Source organism: Cloeon dipterum, chromosome X (assembly GCF_949628265.1).
Source record: "Cloeon dipterum chromosome X, ieCloDipt1.1, whole genome shotgun sequence".
Taxonomy (NCBI): Eukaryota; Metazoa; Arthropoda; class Insecta; order Ephemeroptera; family Baetidae; genus Cloeon; species Cloeon dipterum.
In genome coordinates this window covers 13277960-13299487 of record NC_088790.1, presented here as the reverse complement: position 1 = coordinate 13299487, position 21528 = coordinate 13277960, and the positions used below count along the sequence as shown (strand labels likewise).

The following is a 21528-nucleotide window of genomic DNA, read 5'->3' as shown; positions in this document are numbered from 1 at the left end:
AAACGGCAAACTTTTTTATCTATCAACTGCTCTCACTTTGCTGTCGTGTGCAAGTTACTTTTAAATTAAATACGTAACAAACAGAGCTGCTCCTGGCGTCATCTGGCAATGAATTCCTTTTAGCGAAACGAATAGAGCTCTTAGCCAGGCAGTATTGTACAAATGCACATTACGTGTTCCGGCGCACTTTTGCAGACGACATGCACCGGTCGAGTGAGATACAGCGCAGGCTGAGGTGCATTAGCGTAATGGCTGGTGTGCCTGCCATTTCCAGAGCAAATAATTGGGGCCACTTAATTTATTAAAAATGATGGTAATTGACATGAGATAAACGCATCTGGTACCTGGTAGAATTTGTATGGAATAAGAGAATAATTTTTTATATATGAATTTTATTTAACCATCAAAACGAAAGTACGCAAGTTGCAAAAGCTTGTTTCTTTAACTTGTATGATGGGCTGGATAAGAGTTAAAATTGAATTCCGAAATAATTATCTTAATTTAACTAGTGAGTGAGTGTTTTTTCAATCTGTTTCCAAAACAAAATTCTTAAATGGTAAAATATTTAAAAACATTTTTTGGTTGGGTCATCTCGTCCAAGATGGGCGATCATAAGGATAAACTTATTTAGTGATTAGGATCCGGCAATAGGTCAAAATCCTGTTACCCTGCACTAGAATGAGCGATATAGATTTTTATATTTAATTATTATTTAACGAGACTGTTCCAAATCGAATAAAAAACATCATATAGTATAATTAATATTTATTACTTAAGGTAATTACAAGAGTAATCGAACAAATCTTTAAACGTCGATATGCGTATATTGCAATGATGCCAATGATATAAAATCGTGAGCAAAGAGTGAACACAAAGCAAACAAAGTCGACCAGAAGGCAAACAGTGCAGCGGTAGTGCGAAATTACATTTCTGGTAGGGTAACTCAATTTGAATCACGCTTGATTAATGCTTTCCTTGCGGCAGCGAGAGCGAGCTCAAACATTTATTCAACATCACAGCCACGAACGCTGACTCGAACGTGCAGCCCGTCCAGCCAGCCAGCAAATTCATTTCCGCATGACTGTGAAACAGTATTCGACCTCGAGAACGCCATCCTCAGGCAGGTCGGTGCAGTGAATCGCGTTCAGCACTTTGTCCTTGCCAAACTTGGCCCTGAGGGAGTGCGGCCGCAACTTGCGCGCCAGCTCCGGGTCAAAGGGCCCCACGAGCGTCCTGAAGGCCAGCACTACGTCCTTGCCGCCGCCATCGCCGCTGTTGCTGGGCGGAATGCGATCCACAACCGGCAATTTTAGTTTCGGCCTGGCAAAACATGGTTTGGATTGGATTTAAAATAGAGGCAATTCTAAAAAGGGGTGTCCTGCTATGAATACAAGAAAATGCAATGATAGAGCTGTTTTTAATTCAACCCAGAAATCATGAACTCAGCCTCGATTGGCAAAGATTAGCTTTTAGCATAGGCTAAAAATAACTCTTGCGAAAATCCACAGACAGAGAGCAAAAACTTTGTCAGAAGTGGGATTCGAACCCACGCCCGGAGAACCGGACTGCGACCTGAACGCAGCGCCTTAGACCGCTCGGCCATCCTGACGGCTAATTTGCCCAAGTCCAAAATGCAAAGTATCGGGAATGACAAGGAAAAAGCCAATAAGAACCGATCAAAAGGAGCATGAAAACGATATAATTTTCATTCTAAACCAGATTAACTCTGTATGAAAAATGAGATTTTTATCTAAAATATAATTTAATGCGTAAAGTCGTTCATGTTTTACAAGGGATAAGAGTGAAACCCTCTTTTTGTGAGTTTCCCTTTATTGATCCCGGAGATTGGCATTTTTGTAAAAAATTGATCTCCTTTTTTAACCTTTTTTCAATGAAGCTGAAATAAAATGTTCTTCAATTATGAAAAGGGAGATATTTAGGGCTAGACAGACGACGACTGTCAATATCGACAAAAACATTAATGTGGTAAAAAATATAGGTTTTCTGTGTCCAAAAATTTCAAAAGACCGAAAATTTGTAATTTATAAGGTCTAAAAATCTTGCACTGGGCCGAAAATGTCTTCCATTAGACCGATATTGCACACGACCGGAAATCAACCTTCCCCAATAAAAAAATAATGTAAAAGAATAAAAATCGTTCCACCAGAACCTATAGGTCTTTTGAAAGTGGGGAATTGCGCATTTTTGGCTTTCCAACGACAAAATGTAGAATAAACTTTCGTTTTCCAGCTCACTATAGAACGTGTACGACTTGCTCATGCATAAATTATTTGGTATATATCTATTCATATATGTAAGGCAAGCGCGTGGCAAAAATAAAAAAGATTACTACTACTTGAAGTCCCACAAAACTACATTTTATTATTTTGGTCATTGATCAATTTGTTTAAATATTTGCAAAGTAGATGGAAATTGACAGGAAAAAATTAAAAAAAGGTTGAGAACTCGGGATTTGGCTCAATTAAAATTAATAGTTGGATTTCTTCTATAATAAAATCTGTTCAGCTCATCGCAAAAAATATTATACATATATATCATAGTACATTATAGTATCTGCAACGATTTTGGTTAACAGCTAATTAAAACTAATCTTTCTTGCATTGCATTCAAAACAATAGGGTTTCGAGCCCAAAAACGTAATTACAGCCAATTGGCCGAAAATAAAATAGTCTTACCAGGTGATTTCCAGGGCAACGCAAGGTCCTGACTGCAGCTGGGCAACCATGTCCGAGTACTCGTAAAGCACTCCGTTATAGACCTCGTGGAACTCGGCGGCCTTGACACGGTCAAAACGAAGAACTTCCAAGCCCGAAATTTCAAATCCAGCCTCATGAATCGAGTTAATGATTGGTCCAAGCTTCCCGTCAATGAACGCCTGTGGCTTCACGATGCAACAAGTGCAGGAACTGAATAAAAAGACAAAAAGTTGTTAATGAATTTCATATAAATTTTATCAATTTCTGATGTGTACCTGAGTAGGACTGCTGAAGGTGGTGCCAGGTGTCTGTTTTTTTCAGGGAAGAAAAACTCAATCTCTCGAAGGGCCTCCTCTTTGTTCTTGGAGCCGTGGAAGCCATTGAGCATCTTATTTTTGCCAAACCTGGCCCTCAGGGTGTCCGGTTCGGCCTCGGCAGGGTCCATGTCGCCTATCATGCAGCGCCAGGTTTGCACGGCGCCTTCGCCCTGCAACTGGAGGGCCAGCACCGGCCCCGAGGTCACGTGTTGCACCAGGGCAGGCAGGAAGGGTTTCCCTGTGTGCTCACGGTAGAATTCAAGGACCTGGGCTTCGGTCATCATTGCCAGGGTGGCAGCCCTTATGCGCAGGTTTGTCTTCTGGATCTCGGCGAATACGGTGCCCTGAGAATGGATTATCTTTAGTAAATATGGAAACTGCTGACATTTCGTGATTTCTAACCATTTGGCGGACGCAGTCGGGCTGCACCATGGCGAAGGTGCGTTCGTTCTGACAGTCGAGGACTCGGCGAGTGTACTCGTCGGCGAAGGCTTTCAGCCGGAACTGCCTCGAGAGTATGGTGATTTCACTGCCAACGTAGATGTCCGACGGCTTCAGCCCGGCCACAGATGACTTCTTCAAGAACATTTTGTTGGTTCGCGGCTCAAACAGCTGCACCATGTTGCTCTCCGGAAAGTAAATCATTTTAAAAGTCCGGTTGAGGCCTGATTCCTCATCAAACCAGTCGGCTTCGAAGGCCAAATTCGTGCAGTCCATAATTTAAACAACCAAATTTGCCCTTTCAGTCAGAATGATAAAGAAAACTTGAAAAAAGAGAGCAGATTGTTGCCCGTTAAAAGACCGCCGGACGAAGGAGGCGTGTCCCAAAACAACTGTTGCTGTTGCTTGGCAACTGCCGGGGGGGGGGGGGGGGTCTGGGAAGAGTGGATTAAATTTTAACTAACATAATATAAGGAGATCCTACAATCCTGCACACATAATAGCCAGCAAGGCGCCAATGCAAGAAATACATTATAACTCTAAACAGTATTAGCTATTATGCTGACCATTGCTGACCACGGTGTATTATTTTATTTTATTAAGATTTCTGTTATCCTTATTTTGAACTTGTAAAATAATACTCTGATTCCATGAATTGTCCTCTATCATTTACCAGAGCAACGAATAAGAAAAAAATATCGTACAAAATGAGTGGAATTCACATTAAAAATAAAAAAAACAATAATCCTGAAAATGACTGGTTAACTTAAAAGTTAAATAAATTTTATTATTTATTTGTCACAGTAAAATATTTGAAAGAATCCTCCAGTATTTTAATAGCTTTTCAGTCCAAATTTTTATTTAAAATATAGCCCAAAAATCATAAATTTTTTTTATGATAGCTCTCCTATAAAAATGAATATAGAACATCAAATATTCAAAATTAAAAAAGTCAAAACTCCAGATTCAGATTCAATTTTATTTTTGTTTAAGTCGATATTTACATTTGTGACTTATTAAAAACACGTCATATAATAAAGGTTCCACATTTAAATTCAGAGAACAATCCAAATCAATATTGCTATAAAATTTAGTTATTTTGTAAAATATTTGTCACCCGTCAAATTCAATAATTAAGTTAACCCTTTCTGAGTTAACCAAAAAAGGTATTTTATTCATCCTCGTTGTTCAGAATTTAATGTTGGATTACAATTATAAAAATGTTTGAAAACTTAAGCATTTTAGAGCAAATTAAATTAAGCATTTATTTATAATTCAAACTTTTGATAAAACTTTTGTTTGCTGCTGCAGGAACCAGTATGAATATTTAACCACGAAAGAACAAAAACAGAGTCCCGGAAATTCCCCACTTTTTTCCACCAAGCACGCGAAATATTCAGTAGCGGCCCCGCAGAGAAAAGCTGGCAGTTGAACCACGCCTAATTCGATTAACGCAACGTATGTGTACGCTGGCCGCGCGTTTTGTTTATTTTAACCCTTTCTCTCGCGCGCGGGGTGGAACCAACTGTGCAAAGCACACACAAATGCAAATTATGCCCGCATGAATTGAGCTTGACTGGTGCCGTGCTTCCACCTTTAAACAGAGAAACGCTCTATCTGGCACACGGCTCCTTGCAGCCTCACCTCTCGTTGGTACTGTTTTCCAAGCCGGGAAACTCTTGTTTTCACGGTGTACAGGAGCTTTGCTATAGTAATTATTCCCTAGGCCCATTGTTGGACGACTAATTAAGCGTTTAGCACTTTTGTATGAAGACCTTTGCAGAATTTTCTTCATCAACTGACGGCCCTTTGTCATCTTCATGCTCGTTCGATTTTTTTCTTGCTGATGGAAATTTCTCATTGCACTGTTGCGTCCAATTGCAAGAAATCTATTCGGGAGGCCCAATCAGCATGCCACTATTTTTATTATTAGTGAAGGGCGAACGGTAGCGACGACGAATAAAAAAATATACACGGCATTTATTATATATTTCTAGCTTCCCATGCACCTGTGGTTTACCTCAATTATTAGAAAAGTGATATTATAGAAGAAACTTTTCGTCTTGCACTATATTGTATACAATCAATCTAACGTGAAAAGCCAGCCGCGTGGTCAGCTGCCAGCCGTCGTGACTTTGGCTAAGTTCTGCCAGCCACGCCAGCCGGCAGTCAAAAGGTCGGCGACAAAATCGTTATGTGCGTCGAAGAAAAATTATAGCTACTAGCACAAAATTCTTTAACACGAAGTGGGCAGGTCTAAATAATTTCAGTGCAACTTGTTTAGGTGAAATGCAATTCGGAAAAGGGCTTCTTTAAAAATCAAACCCTGGAAAGTGAAATAAAACTGAGGGACCTTGGCCCAAAAATGTCATTTTTCACAAATAGAAATATAAAATTTATTAAACGCACTAGGCGTAGTACACTTTAATTATTACAGTACAGGTTTTGCATTCAGACGGATTCTATTAAATTATATTCATTTTTCATTAAAGATATAATTTAGTATAAATGACAAAAATTAAGAGGGAAAATATCTTCACATTCTTTAAGACCGTTTCCTAGCACTGATTTTTGTATAATTTGTTATATATTTTTTAATTAAATATTTTTAATTTCCATCAAATTGGGATGAAAGGTTTTGAAAACACGGCTGATGCTATGTTATAGAATTTTACACGTTTTCCAGTACAATCTTGCAGTATAATTTTGATCTTTCAATGACAGAGTGCAGAGGGGATAGAGAGATTTCTAGGCCGGTCCACTTGCTGTAGCTCTCAAGTGAGAAAATCATTCGCTCCTCTCGAGCGAAAGTCCATTCATGCCCAAAGAGCTGGCGTATGGTATGGCGTTTGGAAGGTGGAAGCACTGAATGATGCATGAGGCCGTTCGCTGCCAATAATACTTCTCGCCCCGAATCCGGCGGTGGCAGCGGCTTTCCTGCCTCGCCCGACACTGCAAATTCGGCGCGGGCTCGAATAAATATAAGACGAGAGAGGAGACGTGCGCCAAGCGAATCAGAACGGATATTTAAGTTTGCATGACTGACTCGTGTTTTTCCTCTCGCCAGCTCTCCGAGTCGCACTGCTGCTGGCGTTGAGTGCCACACAATACTAGGAGAAAAGAAATAATAGCACGAGAAAGGAGAGAAAAGACGCACACACACACACACCCAGTGGGTGCTAGATAAGGAAAAGGAGCACGGCGAGTGACACAGAGCGCGCGATTAGGCAGCTCGCGTTTCGAGCGGCGTGCGTCAGTCTAATGTCGCCCACTACTTGTGTTTCGCTTTTCTTCCAGGAGATAAAAAAAACGTCCGGAAGGGACACTTTTGTTTCTATTCAATGCTGATGTCACACACCAAAAAGGGGTTGCATTAGCCCTTTCTGTTAGGGTTGGAAGGAAAAACAAGATTGAAATGCGTGACAGTGACAACTAGAACGACCTAGAAACCAGAAAAAATGTAGCAGAATGGATTTAGTAGGAATTGAAGCAGAAGAAAAATGAAGAAAAAACTTAATATATTTTATTTTATGACTGCCATTACTTTTTTAACTACCGATATTTTTGTGGAACTCCCTTTATGGCTTAAATAAATTAAACCGATTCACAAAAGTAATAAAATTTTAATTTTTTCACTTGATTTTAATCTTTTGTCAAAAATAGGAGTTCTCTCTGCCAATATTATATCTAGCGAATTCGATGATTTTGACTCAACGGCGCGATTTCTGTGTTCTAACTCTGCTTTTGTACAAATATTTTCCATCCTCTGCGTAGTTAAAATAAAAATCTGGGTCCTGTTTTAACCAAATATTTGTTGCGTCAAAAAAGAGCAGTAAAAGCAAACAGATGAAAACCAGACGTGGAGTTTTTGCAATAGGTATAAAGTCTGTGTCAAATCAAATTTACTTATGAAAGTGTAATAGTGCAAAGGGAAAAATCAATTAATTGCTATACATGCAAGCGGACAATATCGGATAATTGGTATGTTTATTTAGATAGTAGATTTCTACAACAAAGGGATTGAATCCTATAAAAAGCTATAGCTTAAAAAATTAATTAATAAGGTTGATTGACTGCAGCTGTTTCATACCATAAAGACTCATCATCGTGTTAAATACAAAATCAAAACTGGGGCAACCTGAAGGGGAGTTTGTTTCTCCGTCCATGGAAAAATATTTACAGTCCTGTTTGGTGAGCGAAACTTAAAAAGAGAATGAGTGACAAATTCCATGAATGTCACAACCTCTCTCTTTTGTAGAATTCACCCCACATATTCACGAAATTCCATCCATTTAGGGAAGCAACAACTGCGAAAGGAAAAGGTTGATTTGTTTGGTGAAATATTTCGTATCCTGGAAGGAACTGTAAGTGGTTGTAGAAAATTCAACAGCAATATCAGCACAAAACTTAATTCTTTTGAGGCATACAAATCATTTTAAAAGCCTCTGAGTGGACGAATATACGAAACTTGCAAACACAGCTGGAAAATAATTTGGAAAATTGTCCCGGTTCACAATAGCAACCACTGAGCGACCCATTCACCAGCCGCACTCTGCGTTAAACAAAAGACGCGAGAGAGAGAGAGAGAGAGAGAGAGAGAGAGAGAGAGAGAGAGAGAGAGAGAGAGAGAGAGAGAGAGAGAGAGAGAGAGAGAGAGAGAGAGAGAGAGAGAGAGCAAGGAGCAGCTAATGAAATTGGGCCCGTTGTGTGTCCGTTTTGGCGACGCGTCCCAAATGGATTAATCGCCCCCCAAAAAGAGGCATCGTCTCGGATTCCCGGCACGTTTTTTCGCGCCAAGACCGCCGTCGCTCGCCCGCGTGTGTGTGCTTGAGGACCAAGGAGAAGCAGGCAGGCGAGTGAAAGAGAGCGAAGGCTCATGTTGGTCGCACTCGGTCGGTGGTTCGACTACACCGGGGCGGCTAAATCGATTGAGCGGCCTGGGTGTACTCGCGCGCCGTGTAAATAGGCAGCCTGGCAGCACACAGACGCGCGACGCACCGTGTTATACCTTTTCACTTAAGCCCGCGGCCCTGACGCTCGCTCGCTCTCGCTAAACAAATAAACCCGACGTTTTGCTTCGCCCATCGACGCACACGTGCGGCTGGCTGGCTTAATTTCGGCCAAACTTCTCGCAGACGCACATATGTATACGGCCCGACTTCGGGCGAATCGCCTAATCCGCGGGCACTTGTTGATGCGCAAGGCTCCTTCGGCCGACGATGGTCTGTTATTCTTTGCTTAAGCTAAAGAAAATAAGGCCCTTCTGCGAAAGGAGAGTAATAATAATAAAGGAGATTTTGTTGACGGATACGCTAAACATTAAAAGTCGAGCTCATTAAAGAAGGGAGGACCTGCCAGTCTCCAAGATTTTTTGAAAACTCAGCTATGTTTTTTTTACGAATATATACCGGTTGATATTAAAAAGCAGTGTACGTCTCAAAATCCATTCCTGGGCCTGCCATTTTTTATTATAAATTCTGAGTAAATTTTGGAGTCACTGCTGTTGCCTTTCAAAATTGGACTAGCTCAGATTTGCTGTTTTTACAAAATTATTAAGCTTAAGGGATTGGATATGTAATGCATTTCTTTGGTTCCTGGAAATAAGATGACTTTGAATCCAATTTAGTTCATTTATATTGCTTTATATGTTGCAAATAAAATCATATTTTCAGGTGCTTCATTCATTATGTTAAAAAAGAAAATTTTGATCAAGTTAAGATCCCAAATTCTCGATTGTATAAGACATAAATTTAAAATCAGTCAACGCAATAACAATCAAACTCGAGCTAACCATTGTAATCGCAACTGACAATGAGTTAATGAACCATGATCATAAAACGAGACGGTTGTGATTGTTCGCCAATTTATTTTTAAATTATTTTGTTCGATCAAAAAGTAAACACGACTAAAATTGTTTAATGTTGAACAATTTTATGTTTTTCATCACAGTCAAAATATTTCAAAATAAAACAGTAACTGTTTCAAAATTTCAACTTTTTGTCAGGAAATCATTAAAGGTAAGTTGGGTTACTGTCCAAAGTGTCCAAATGCATTTTAAAGACGTCACAGGTGATTTCGACGATTTCTAAAGTGGAATTTTTAAAGATTTTGGAGCTTAAAGATTAGTGTGGCTCAGAAATCTTTTAGAGTTGCATGATTTATGCTTAATTTGCACCCAAAGACTTTCCAGGAAAATTGAGGATCGACCTAGTTCCCTAACTCTAATCAAGAGTGATTATAAACTCCGATATCAGTTCCTTAGCATTTCACGTTGCATCAGAAAAAAATTATAGAGCCGTTTTAAACATTTCTAATTGTAACGAAGTGTCATTTTAATTAACGCTTTCAATTGATCAATTGATTTTATAATTTGTTAATATATTCAATAGCACGAAAAAGCAAAATAAACAATTTAAACTCTGGTTTCTATTAATTGCTGAATTCCATTCGTACCAATCGCGGTTTTTTTACCAGTTGCAAATATTTGATCAACTTTTGATGCATCAGAGAGGTGATTTTAGTCGTCAGATATATTCTGCTTACCCAAACACCCAATTTTCTGTCAACACAATTTCCTTTCGCCGATGAAATTGCTATTTCAACCCCTGCGGAGTCAAAACTAGTGCAATAATGCTGATCAAACAAATTGGCAATAACTGGCAAAATTCGCAAGCGAGACAAATTGCAAAATTAGGCTTGTTTGCTCTCACAATCAGAGAGCTATCAAAGCACACGATATTTATTTTCGATATCAAAATGTTTTCGCTTTATTTTGAGTCAATACTTACACAAAGGGAATAAGAGTTCAGAGTGAGGGGATTTGAATGAAATTGCGAATATTTACAGAATGAAACATCGCATGGTGATGGTGTGCAAGCAATACCAGAAAAGCTTTGAATGTTTTATTAGGCAACAACTGCAAAAAGTAAAAATGTGACTCTCAGATTTGAGAAGTGATTTTCACATTCTTGTGCATGCAAACGCCTGTTTCATCTTTTAAATTAAATTTCCCTTCTCTTCCTTGTGCCCACGTAATCTTTTTGAATTGCGCTGGACCTCCACTGAACGGGAACAAAATTGACTTTCGATCGAGGGTTGGCATTCCAAGAAAAGCCAACGACGCAGCAGCTGCGAAAGGGGACCAGCTTAACATCCCTGGAGAGGGTGGGCGAAGAATGAGTTTCGTCATCCGGTGGAGATATAAGCAAAAAGAGCTAGGCGAGAGCAACAGTTTGGGCTGACAGGCGGCAGTTACCATCCGACTGCAGTCTGCAAATCTGCCGGCTTTTATTGCCTTGACCTGTTGCTGCCGACAGAAATTTGTCAAAAATATCTGTTGTTGGCGCGCTGCTGCGGATGAAAGTTAATTCGAGAGAAGACTCCCTCTGTGCTCAGCTTAAAACTTGCTGCGCACAGATTAACTTGGGTGGTTTCGCGCGCATTCCGAACAACCAACACTGATGCGGCTTGCTGGAATCTCTTCCTGCTTTTGTGTTATCAGTGCGGACACTCACAGAACGGAAAAAACGGAGCACTGTTGCTGGTTAATATTTTCACTAAAATTGTCGACGGAATCACAATTATTGTGTCAAAAACGGTGGGATTCGAGAGCCTAAATTTAATTTATTTTGGAGTGTCTAAACACTGCTGTTTTCTTAGATGACGTTAAAAATGCCCTGATTTGAAATTTCAGCCTGCACGTGTGAGAAAGAAAGTCAACATTTTTTATTTAATAGAATGCGAAATATCAGAAGAAACGAAGTTTTGAACACGATTAAATGTTTTACTCAAATGATACACAAAGATATTATGTTATAAATAAATTTAAGTAAAACGATAATTTTCATAAAATACACTGTTTACGAGGACAGCTTTTTTATTAACTTTCATGAATAGGGCGCCAGTTGGAGTCAAATAGGGCCAAGAAAATAAAAGTATCAACTCTCGACCAGGGAGGACAAGTCCGATTATTTCACTACCGGAAATGTCTGCATCGAGTTGAAACTTTTTAGTTTCGAATTAATTTTTATTATGATTCAGCAGGGCTATCTGATACATTGGCATAATTATCCAGACAAATAACTTCATAAATCAGCATAGTTATTAAAAAGAGGGTAAGAAATTGGTTTTCAATTCTTGGAAAACTAAATCATTCAAACTTATTTCAACTTCGCAAGTTGATCAATAAATTATTGCATTAGTGTTTGCGTCGGGGTATGCACCATGCTATGCCGGCACGAGGCACCGGCTGCGTAATTCTGATCTCTAGCCAATTCCACGGCAACCGCTTTATTAGACGCAATTGCATGAATGAGGTTTTGTCTTGGTGCAAATTAATTTGTATGTGTTGTACGTAGGTTTGCACGCTTGCTGAGCAAATAACAGCCTTTCAATGAACCAGCTAGCACTAATCGACATTTGAATGCGTTCTATGCGTTGCACCATGTGAATTGTTTGCCTGTACAATTTATCCACTTTTGTTTTTTCATATAAATTAAACTAGTATGAAAATTTCACTAAATGACAAGTAATTTTTACCTAACATACTGTTGCAAACACATGATCAGTTTTTAAAAGATTTGATTTTGATCCCTTTTAACCTCCATGCTACAGTTTTAACATAAAAATGTATTAATTTAATAGCAATAATCATGATTGCTCTGGGTTTAAACAATTTTAAAATTTTAAAAAAATTACAAAATTTATTTAAATATTAAAACAGTTTATAGTTCAATTAAATGCAAAAGAAAAATTCCATGATTTTATAATTTTTTCAAAGGGGTTGAAATATAAAAATTTGGAGTTGAAAGGTAAGCAAAGAATGTAATGGACGCCTTCTGAGGTAACACAGTTTTGTCCAATTATTTTGACGCGATCCTATAGTAAATAATAATGGTATATTAAATTTCGTTGACTTTGCTTGACCTCATGCCTGTTTTGTCCTCCGACCCATGAAATATGGTCAAAACTGAAATCAATCAAATGATGACTGTGGTGAGCACGTGAGACACATTTTTCGCCGCCCAAAATGAGGTCGATCATTTGCACTAATATGCCGCGGGTCCAATCACCATCGTTCCTAATTTGTCAAAGTCGGACCAAGATTGATGGCGGCTGAAGACTTTGACGAGAGGGTGGCGCGCGGAATCATTTTGCTCTCGGCATCGATCCGAATTTTCCAGAGGACGGCTGGCAAACCTGCACTGGCTGCGAAAATTACGACGCGCTCCAGATATGGCTTGTAATCACGGAACGTCTGGTCAGATTAGAACGCATCTCGATCGAGAGGCCATCCAATTTTCATTATATTATGTCAGGGTAAAGCTGCAGCCAAGGTGCAATCTCGGTGATTAGTTTCTTCGAAGAATCTGCTCGACTTTCTGGAAATTACAATTACTGGGGAGGAAAAAGACGAAAGCGTGGAGCAAGTAATTGAAATATTATTGGATTTTTCTACCATAGCTCGCACTGCCAAGTTGACGTTAATCAAAAGGACTATAAAAAATTGCTGAAGACATCTGAGTAACTCAAACAATCTTTCAGAAAATCGGGGAAATAAAAAATGTCATTTATATTAACTTTTCAAGTCCAGTCAATTCAGACGCTATGAGTTTTGTCTCAAAATAATGTTGCTGAAAACTGGAACAGAAAGGTCTATTTTTAACCCCCGTTACACTTTTATTTACAAGATCTTTCTAACTTCTAACTTTTTAAGTTGAGTGAAGAGACGAATGTTCGAAAATGCGGGTCGCTCATCCGCAGATGGTTGACAGATTGATGTGAAACTCGCGAATGTAATACAAAATATTAGTGCTATCTCATAATATGTTTTCCTAAGTACGCATATATGAAAACTGCGCACGAGGTGCTGACTGCGGAAAGTATCTCCAGCTCTCTCTCTCTCTCTCTCTCTCTCTCTCTCTCTCTCTCTCTCTCTCTCTCTCTCTCTCTCTCTCTCTCTCTCTCTCTCTCTCTCTCTCGTTCTCGCTCTCTCTCTCTCTCTCTCTCTCGTTCTCGCTCTCGCTCTCTGTCCTTCACTTTTACGTGCAGGCAGTGAAATTCCGCGTCAGCCCTTTTCCTCTCGCGCAAATAATTCCACCCCTGGTCCGTAATTAGCACACATACGAGGAGAAAGAGTAGAAACGCAACTAGCTAACTTAATTAACCCAACCGCACCTGTTGGAGCAAAGCGACGGCGCTGCACTGCCACCCGCTGGCTGAGGGTTTTATTCCCCGCTAGTAAAATGCTCTTTTTTGCCCGCCCGGAAAAGATAAGAGCCGCGTTTTATTAGCTCCACAACTTCACCCTTCGCGCTGGAAATGGCCAACTACACTCGGGTGCAAGTTAAATGAGGCCATTGATTTCCTCTTGACCTTTTTGTTAAGGCTGACGTCGAACGCTAATAGTGTCTCTAGTAATGGCCCGAGCAATGAAATCCGGAGCTTTTTGATTGGGCTGTGAATTTTTGACCATTTTTTCTGGGCCTCCAATGTTCCAATCATCGTGAGACCTTCAAATTAGCACGAATCGTGCCAATTTTAGCCACCTTAACCATTTTTTAAAGCATCTGAGTTCGTCTAAAATCAATCCATGTGTGCAAATTTCTGTTAAGGTACATAGATAAAACTTTCCAATTTTCCAAATTTCAGGTCAATAATTTAGCTCTATATATTTTTGATGTTTTCGAGGGAAAAATAAAATTTTAACTAAATATTTTCTCACCAAGTGCAACATATTTATCAACAAGTATACCTTTTGCAAAAATTGTAAAAAATGAAGATATGTATAATTATTCCCTCAAAAATGCCACTTAAGGCTTCTAGCGCTAAATAATTATGCTAAAATACCATATGAATCAACCAAGAACCTGTCTACAATCAACTGTTTTGCTTACAGACCCGCCAAAAATTCACAGCCCAAAATCTGATTTTTTTTAAATAAAACAATATTCGAAAGATCGAAAGCATGTTAAACCGAGCTTCTCTTATGAAAGCACCGAGCAAATTGAATTCCAGCCTCTTCAGACAGACAGCCGCGTTTTGTTGCCGCTCAACGCAATATCACGTGTCTGCAAAAAAGCCACTATTGACTTCCAATAGCCCAGAGCCTATCTTTGTTGGGGTTGTTTCACACACCACCGCTCTCTTGGGCAAGAAAAGAAGTAAATGCAGCTCCTATTTCATGTATTGTGGAATCATAGCGAGAAGCCTGGCCGTTTTATAGCCTCTCCCCAGAAAAGTCGGTCGAAATAATTCACAGGAGGTTATTGTTTTCTGTCAACGTGGGGAGATTAGTTTCATTTTTCCAGCGTCTGGAAGACGGATGGTGCCTCATAAGAGTGAGGTTCGGACTATTAATAACAAAGACGCGATGCAGTCTGCTTCACCGTCATTTTTTATTACACGCACTCACCGCTAAACAGCGCAGAGGAAGAACTAACAACTGCTCTATTGGTTCATCACTTGAGTAACTCTGAAAATCGATGGTTTCAGGTAGTGATAAAAAAGACATGAAGCACATGATGTTGAGCGTTCCCTCTAACAATCGAGTGCAGCTGTAAATGGCAGCAATTTCTTTATTCTCTGTGTTTTTGTTCGTATTTTCTCGCTTAAGTCTCTCGTGGATCGATTGCGAAACAGACATTTTTGCAGCTTCCGACATGGGTTGTGAACATTTGCGCCTCTGGGGCTTTAAACATTACATATGAGCTCGAACATAACAAATTAATATTAAAAAATTTCCTTACAAAATCTGATGCAAAAAGGAATGACGCAGCGAAACGTAGTAAAATTCTTTAAAAACTATGCTTTTTCACAGCAGTTTTTGGGAAAAATTTAAAACAAATATTTTTACTATTGGAAAAATGGATTATTTGTAATTTAAAAATTTGGTATTTTACCAGTTACAAGGACTAATGTATTGAACAGTTTTGTTCTTAAAAATCAACTCGAATTGTCCGAAATGTCAATTGCTAAAGTTGGACAATAATTTTGAATTATTACCCAGCATCAATTATTTTAAAGCTTCAGTTTCAAATGATGGAATAAAATTTTTGGATCTCGCTCCAGAGTTTGTTTTAGGAATTTTCCAGGAAACCAGTCCCATTGTTCAGTTGTTCTCCTCTCGCAGCGTTTCCTTTTCCGAGGAAAATCTCGGATTCCTTTGACGTTTGCTGCGGCGCATGTCGCGACAAAGAGCAAGTCGTTATTGCATTAGCCGGGCCTGCTCTGCCTCTTTTAAAATTTACAACCGCGCGCGTGCAACACAACACGACTAACAGGGCCTTTTCTGCTTTTGTCCGCAGGTTGAGATGCGCCGACAAAAGCGGAGAAAATGTCCGATTCCGCGCTAGCAGGCCGCTAGCCTCTCTGCCCTTGAGCCAGCGAGAAAGAAGGAAGAAAGCGACCCAACATGCTGCCCACAAACGTGATGCACTTCATGAAGAAGGTGAGTGCGAGGCGAGACCCTCCCTTTCCACTGAGACTGGCCTCGTCAATGGAGAGCCTCTCGAGCGGAAATCTTTAACCAGCAGGACCTCCCTTTTGTAAGAACGAGGTTGCGAACCCATTATCTGTACACCAGGATCATAATACGCTCCAGCGAAAACTTGAAAGTTTGCTGATAAATTGGATAATTTTTAAGGAAAAACTTCTTATTCTGAAGTAATTGGTCATTAGCGTTAGCCACAATGACATAACGTTTATCTTTAAGTTCCGATTTCAGAGTCAATCCTGTAATACCAGATGTAAAAATATTTCATTTGGTGTACTGGAAACTGCTAGGATCAGTATTTTGGCTTCTTTTTTATTGTAGGGTTGCACGTTCAATTATTTTAACCTTTGCTGATTTATCGTACTCTGTAATGGACTTCAAATGAGCACGAATCATGGAATTCCAAACAATTTCATCCCCCGAAAAAAATAATTTAATTTGCTCATCACCAAGTAACTTTCCCAGAAAGGAAATCAAATCAAAATATTTTAGCCCTTTTCATTTTCTCCGGTTTCCCGTGATTTCTGCTTTATTCCTTTGATTTGTATGCTCCACAACTCTTATCGTAAAATAAGTTGTTTGAGAAAACTAAAATTATTCCTTTACAAATTGAAAAAATCTGTCGAAATCACTAGAATGTAGAGCAGCCAGAGCTGGGCATGGGTATTAAGCGGTTTTTTGCGGGTCCGTTTTTTTGCGTTTTCTGCAGCTAGTTTCTCCCGCTTTTTTGGTGCTCGTGAAAAATTACCTTTAAAATGTTTAAAAACTCAAAAACCCGTTCCCTCTCCATATGGGGCATTTGTTCATTATATAACCATAAGGTGCAAAAAACGCACAAAACTGGTTAATACCGCAAAAAAACAGTGCACTGCAAGTTTGGGACACTCCCTGGGAGATACCCAGGCCTGAGAGCAGCAGAATATAATCTGAAATTAAAGCGGAGGTGCCCTTAACTGGAATAATAATGATAACGTCATCTTCCAGTACTTTGACAATTTACGCAAATGGCTAACTTAATTTAAAAGTATTATTCATATAATAAAACTCCCTTTATTGTTATGAAAGCGTGTTCTTCTTAATTATAATTAATTAAACGTCTTGAAGGCACTCGTCGTGAATGAAATTAAGCCGCTCGTTAAAACGCACTCAAATTCTTCCACACAGCGACTCAATGGTTAATGGTTCCGTTTGCCGCGTTGCCAAGGACAATTTGCGGGAAATGAGGCGAGAGGTGGAAAAACTTGAGCTGTGGTAAAATGTCCCTGGTTAGAACAAAGAGCTGGCGTGTGTGTTGTCTCAGAGCAGAGCCCGCTTGCTCGCTCGGCAAAGCTAAAACCAACATAACAGGTGTTTGAACAATGACTGTTGCTTCGCCGTCGAGCTAACCCAATAAAGAGGTTGCTTAGACTGCGCCGCCTGGCATAACAAGCCTGCTGCAGAGACTGAAATGGATGTGCTGAACGTATGAGGAATGTACACGGGTTATAATATGTGCCTGAAAGAGTACGTACATAATAGCGATGGGCTGTTCGATCCCCGAGTCAGTCAACACGAAAATCTTTATTGTTCATCAGTAAACGAACAATATTAGAAGGATGAACATAAAATTCCCATTGAAATTTATAGTCGGTATTAAAAAATTGTCCACTTTTTGTATAATATGGTTGGCTTTTCGGCACATTTCACAGTATTGAGCATATGAGACCTTATTTCAGCATTAGAAACCTAATAATTCGGTTGATCTCGAATTAGAAGGTATCTAGAAGATTTTGGCAGTTTGGGATGACTTTTAGAACGATTAAAATAGCTTCAAACTGCACGATATGTGCTCATTTGAAGGTCCCGCAATGATTTGAAGCTCAGAGAAGGTATTTAACTGTGTAAATTCTAAAGAACTATTAGTTTTTAGAGATTTCTTTATCCGTAAAATTTCTTATGGAAAAAATGGAGCAATAGTTCCTCTATCCCCAAATCATTCAAATCAAAAAGAAATATATTAATTATGTGCCTTTGGGCTCATCGGCTCAGGTGTCTTTTAGGAGACCCACCGCGTCCCTCTTTCCCTCTCGTTCGCCAAGTCAAACATGCACCTTATTTCAATACGGCAGTAATACAACATTATCGATCTTGCTAATCTATTATGGCACCTCGGAGGACTCCACCGCGTATAGGGTGTGCATGTAGGATGGAGCACACACGTCGCACAGGGAGGAAATTGAGCGTGAGCAACGAAATTGGCTTCAGTGGCGTGCTCTTCGTTCCGCTTGCTGCGAATTTATGCCATACCGCGTACCGCGCTGACACACAATTGCTTTCAGCAAAAGGCTGCTTTCGCCTATTTTCAACTTGACTTAGCATTCTAAACAATTGAAAAATACTTATGATTTTGAAGAAGAAATGTAATTACACGGCATAAATGTGCTTAACCTAAAATAATGAAGTAATTTCCTATCAAATTTTCTAAGATTTAACTCATTTTAAGAGAAGTAGAATTTTCTTACAGATTTTAAGGTTTTGCAACACATGCGGAAATTAAAAGAAATATTTACTGTTGCTCACTTTAAAATTGTAAGTCATGTAAAGTGCTCAGTGTAGAGGTCTCAGCCGCGAGATTTAAGGCTGCGGCTGACGGGACCGGCTTAGCCAAATTATTTGCCCGGCTGACAATATTTTAAACGCGATGTTTAATAGTGCTTAACGGCCCAAAGGGTAGGAAGATATTTTTTCTCATGCACTTTTTAATTTTTGACCATTTTTCACCGGCGGCTGGCGTGGCAGGCGCAGCTTTGCCAGTTTCAAAGCGGCTGACGGCTGCCCACGTGACCCACAATTTGCCAGCTGGCCAGGCGCAGCGCGGCTGGCTGAGACCTCTAGCTATTACAGATTTAGTTTATTTTCAACTTTAAAAGAATCAAAAATTTTCAGTTCAATTTTCTTTACTTTTCCCATTGCGCCACTGTCCTCTGTCAAAAGCTCGGATATGTATTTTATATAGGAGAGAGTATAGGCAACACACTACTTTGTGCATCAAATTGAACCCTCAAAGGATTGATGGATTAATAATGCATGGCGTTAAAGCAGTGAAAAGCGCGGGTGCAGCGATAAAAGCCGGTTTTTGGCCGAGCTGAAATTTTGTGGTGACTCATGAATTTCGTATATAAATGTGACGCTTGACACACTCGATTGAGTTGTAAAAAGAACTTTATACATTTTCTGGGTAACATTGACATCCTTAAGTTTTGTTTTTGATAAATAGCAAAGTATTTTGGGTTTTTTGAACTGAAGTATTAACGAGGTTTAAATCTGCACTCTTCAATAGTTTTTATTTGAATAAGAAAAAAATGAATTTAATTAAAAAAATTTCCTTCTTCATCTATATGTGTAACATAAATTACAAACAACCCTTTGATTTTCAATTCTTTTAAAAAATGGATTTAAAACTATAAAATTCAAATTAAACATTAGTAATATTTGTGAGATATACAGTGAAAAAAAATCAAGTGGAACATTGAAGATGAATGGAACTTATACAATGTACTTTATTTTAACAGTTTCTAAAAACTAATAAATACAACTTATAAAATCAAATAAATAAATGAGTTGATCTATAAGTTTTGACTTCCGTTCGTTAGCTTACTAAGAAAAGCAAGAACAGCACGAAAATAATTTTTTTTCACTAAGACGGCAAGATGAATGTTTCCATTAATTTTCCGCGCACTAATCGCCCAGCTGGCTGAAATGGCGGAATTCAATAACGCGTGCGTCCGCGGAGTGCAAAGTTATTAAGGAATAAGGAGGGAAGTTTGCTAGAGAGAAACTCCGTCAGCTTGCTGGCGATACGTAAAAGTTGAAATTAAATCCAATCCCGAATTCCCCTGGCAATAAAAATCTCAACGCACCGCGGGATAATTGCGTTTTTCGCGCGCGCGCTCGAGCGGAAAATAATTCTTCCCAGGACGCTCTCGCGGACGGTTTATATTTGTTTCGCTTGTGTTGTTTTTGCCGCACCATACAGCCAGCCGCTTTAATTATGATTCATAACTCCCGACGGGTTTTATGAGGAAAATTCTGCTTCCGGTCTGGAAAGCCTCTTGTTTGCTTGCTTGCTTGGGGAGTAAACATGAATGCGGAGAAAATTTTTCTTTTTGTTTTGAACTTCATGTGTGAGTTTAACTCTTATTTAACGTAAAATGTAATTCAACTTGCAGCGGTTTGCTCATTCGCGCTCCCCTAAATCCTTTAATTATTTTGATGGATTTTAACTTTTGAAGGTGCTGCAGATTTAGTAGGTCATAATTATAAAAAGTAAATGAATTAAAGAATCATTAGAAGATAAATCTAATAACACGAACACAAAAATATTTTGTGTTTCAGTGGTATTGCATGCATTTGGAGAAAAATAAAAAAAATCGATAAATAAGCTTCAAAACGACAGTTGAATTTTTTGTTAGATCAGAAGAAAAGAAATAGGATTTTTAATCTTTTTTCTAGAGGGAACAATATTTCTGCCTTATAATTCATAAATTTCTTCCTTAATTTCCGTTTTGAATAGAGCATTCGTTTTCGTTTCTATGGCAATACGAATGATTCGTCGTACATCCTAATGAACCTTTTACGTAATAAATCCAAATTATGCTCGTTAACCTTTTGCAGCCATCCCTTTGTGGTTATGAATGGGCTGAAATTAAAATTCCTCGTAGCTCTTATTTCAGTTATAAAGGGAATACGGAGAATGCAAAAAAACTTATTTATTTGGGCAAGGTTTCACGTTTATTTTTCCAAGATCTCGCCTCTCGGTTGCAGATGAAAATATTTTTCATTAAAACCGCTTGACGAAATCGGCCTCCAGTGGCTGGTTTATTTCGCACCACTAAAGGCGCTTATGTACCGTAACCGTAAGCAGAATTGGCAAAGTGCCCGATTTTCTCTATGGAAACGTAGCTGTGTGTAATCCGGTGGAAAAGGACCAGCTGTGACGCCGCCTCCATTCATTTGTCAGATTAAGTGGCCAATCCAATCGCACTTGGGCCGAAATAAACCAATTAATGAGTGTGCTATTTTGGTGTATGAAGGACACTTTGGTGTGTATAAAACACTTTTTGTTTCGCTTCCTCTGATTGTTACCGCCAAATTTGGTAACCTGAAGCCACAAAAAAATGCCTCGTTTCGAATTACGTTAGGAGCTCGCAGAAAGGCGATATTATGCCTCTAAGCACCAAAAGTAATTTATTTTTGGAACCTCGCATTGTGTGATCCTGTCTCGGTAGTGACGTAAAAGGATTTTGAGAAGACTGTTGCAGATGCGGGTGGCAACAACTCGTCTTGCACATTAATTACATTCCATGCGAAGTCTTTTTCCCTGCTGAAAAGCTGCATATCAACGATTTACTCTTGCGCTAACTAAGTTGAACTTTCAATAAATATTTGAATCGAAACACACATAATTATCTTTCCAGCAGAAGTGAAATTTCCAGGGCATATATTTTAATGATTAAATTATGACCTTTTACTCATTTCCCGTGCAATAAATGACTTCAAAAATTTTACAGAGAAAACGAGC

The 21528-nt window shown here is 39.1% G+C and overlaps 2 protein-coding genes and 1 non-coding gene across 11 annotated transcripts in view; 1 reads left to right on the top strand and 2 right to left on the bottom strand.

The window, feature by feature from the left end:
* Positions 1–21528, top strand: part of Fife (regulating synaptic membrane exocytosis protein fife) — an 85971-nt gene that overhangs the window by 19371 nt on the left and 45072 nt on the right. For all 9 annotated transcript variants that reach the window (XR_010575416.1, XR_010575415.1, XM_065492787.1 and 6 more), the window contains exon 2: positions 15781–15923. Coding sequence is in view for 7 of the 9 variants with exons in the window: in XM_065492787.1 (XP_065348859.1) it covers positions 15888–15923 (36 nt within the window). In the remaining 2 variants the exon portion in view is untranslated. The remainder of the gene's footprint in view (positions 1–15780; positions 15924–21528) is intronic.
* Positions 786–3880, bottom strand: nmdyn-D7. Its single transcript, XM_065495104.1, has 4 exons — positions 3437–3880; positions 2993–3378; positions 2697–2927; positions 786–1320 (listed from the first exon to the last, which is right to left on the bottom strand). Exons 1-4 carry the CDS (start codon positions 3749–3751, stop codon positions 1068–1070), a joined length of 1185 nt encoding a protein of 394 aa, XP_065351176.1. The 5' UTR covers positions 3752–3880; the 3' UTR covers positions 786–1067.
* On the bottom strand, positions 1526–1609 carry TRNAL-CAG (transfer RNA leucine (anticodon CAG)). Its single transcript has one exon. It is a non-coding gene; the product is annotated as a tRNA-Leu (tRNA).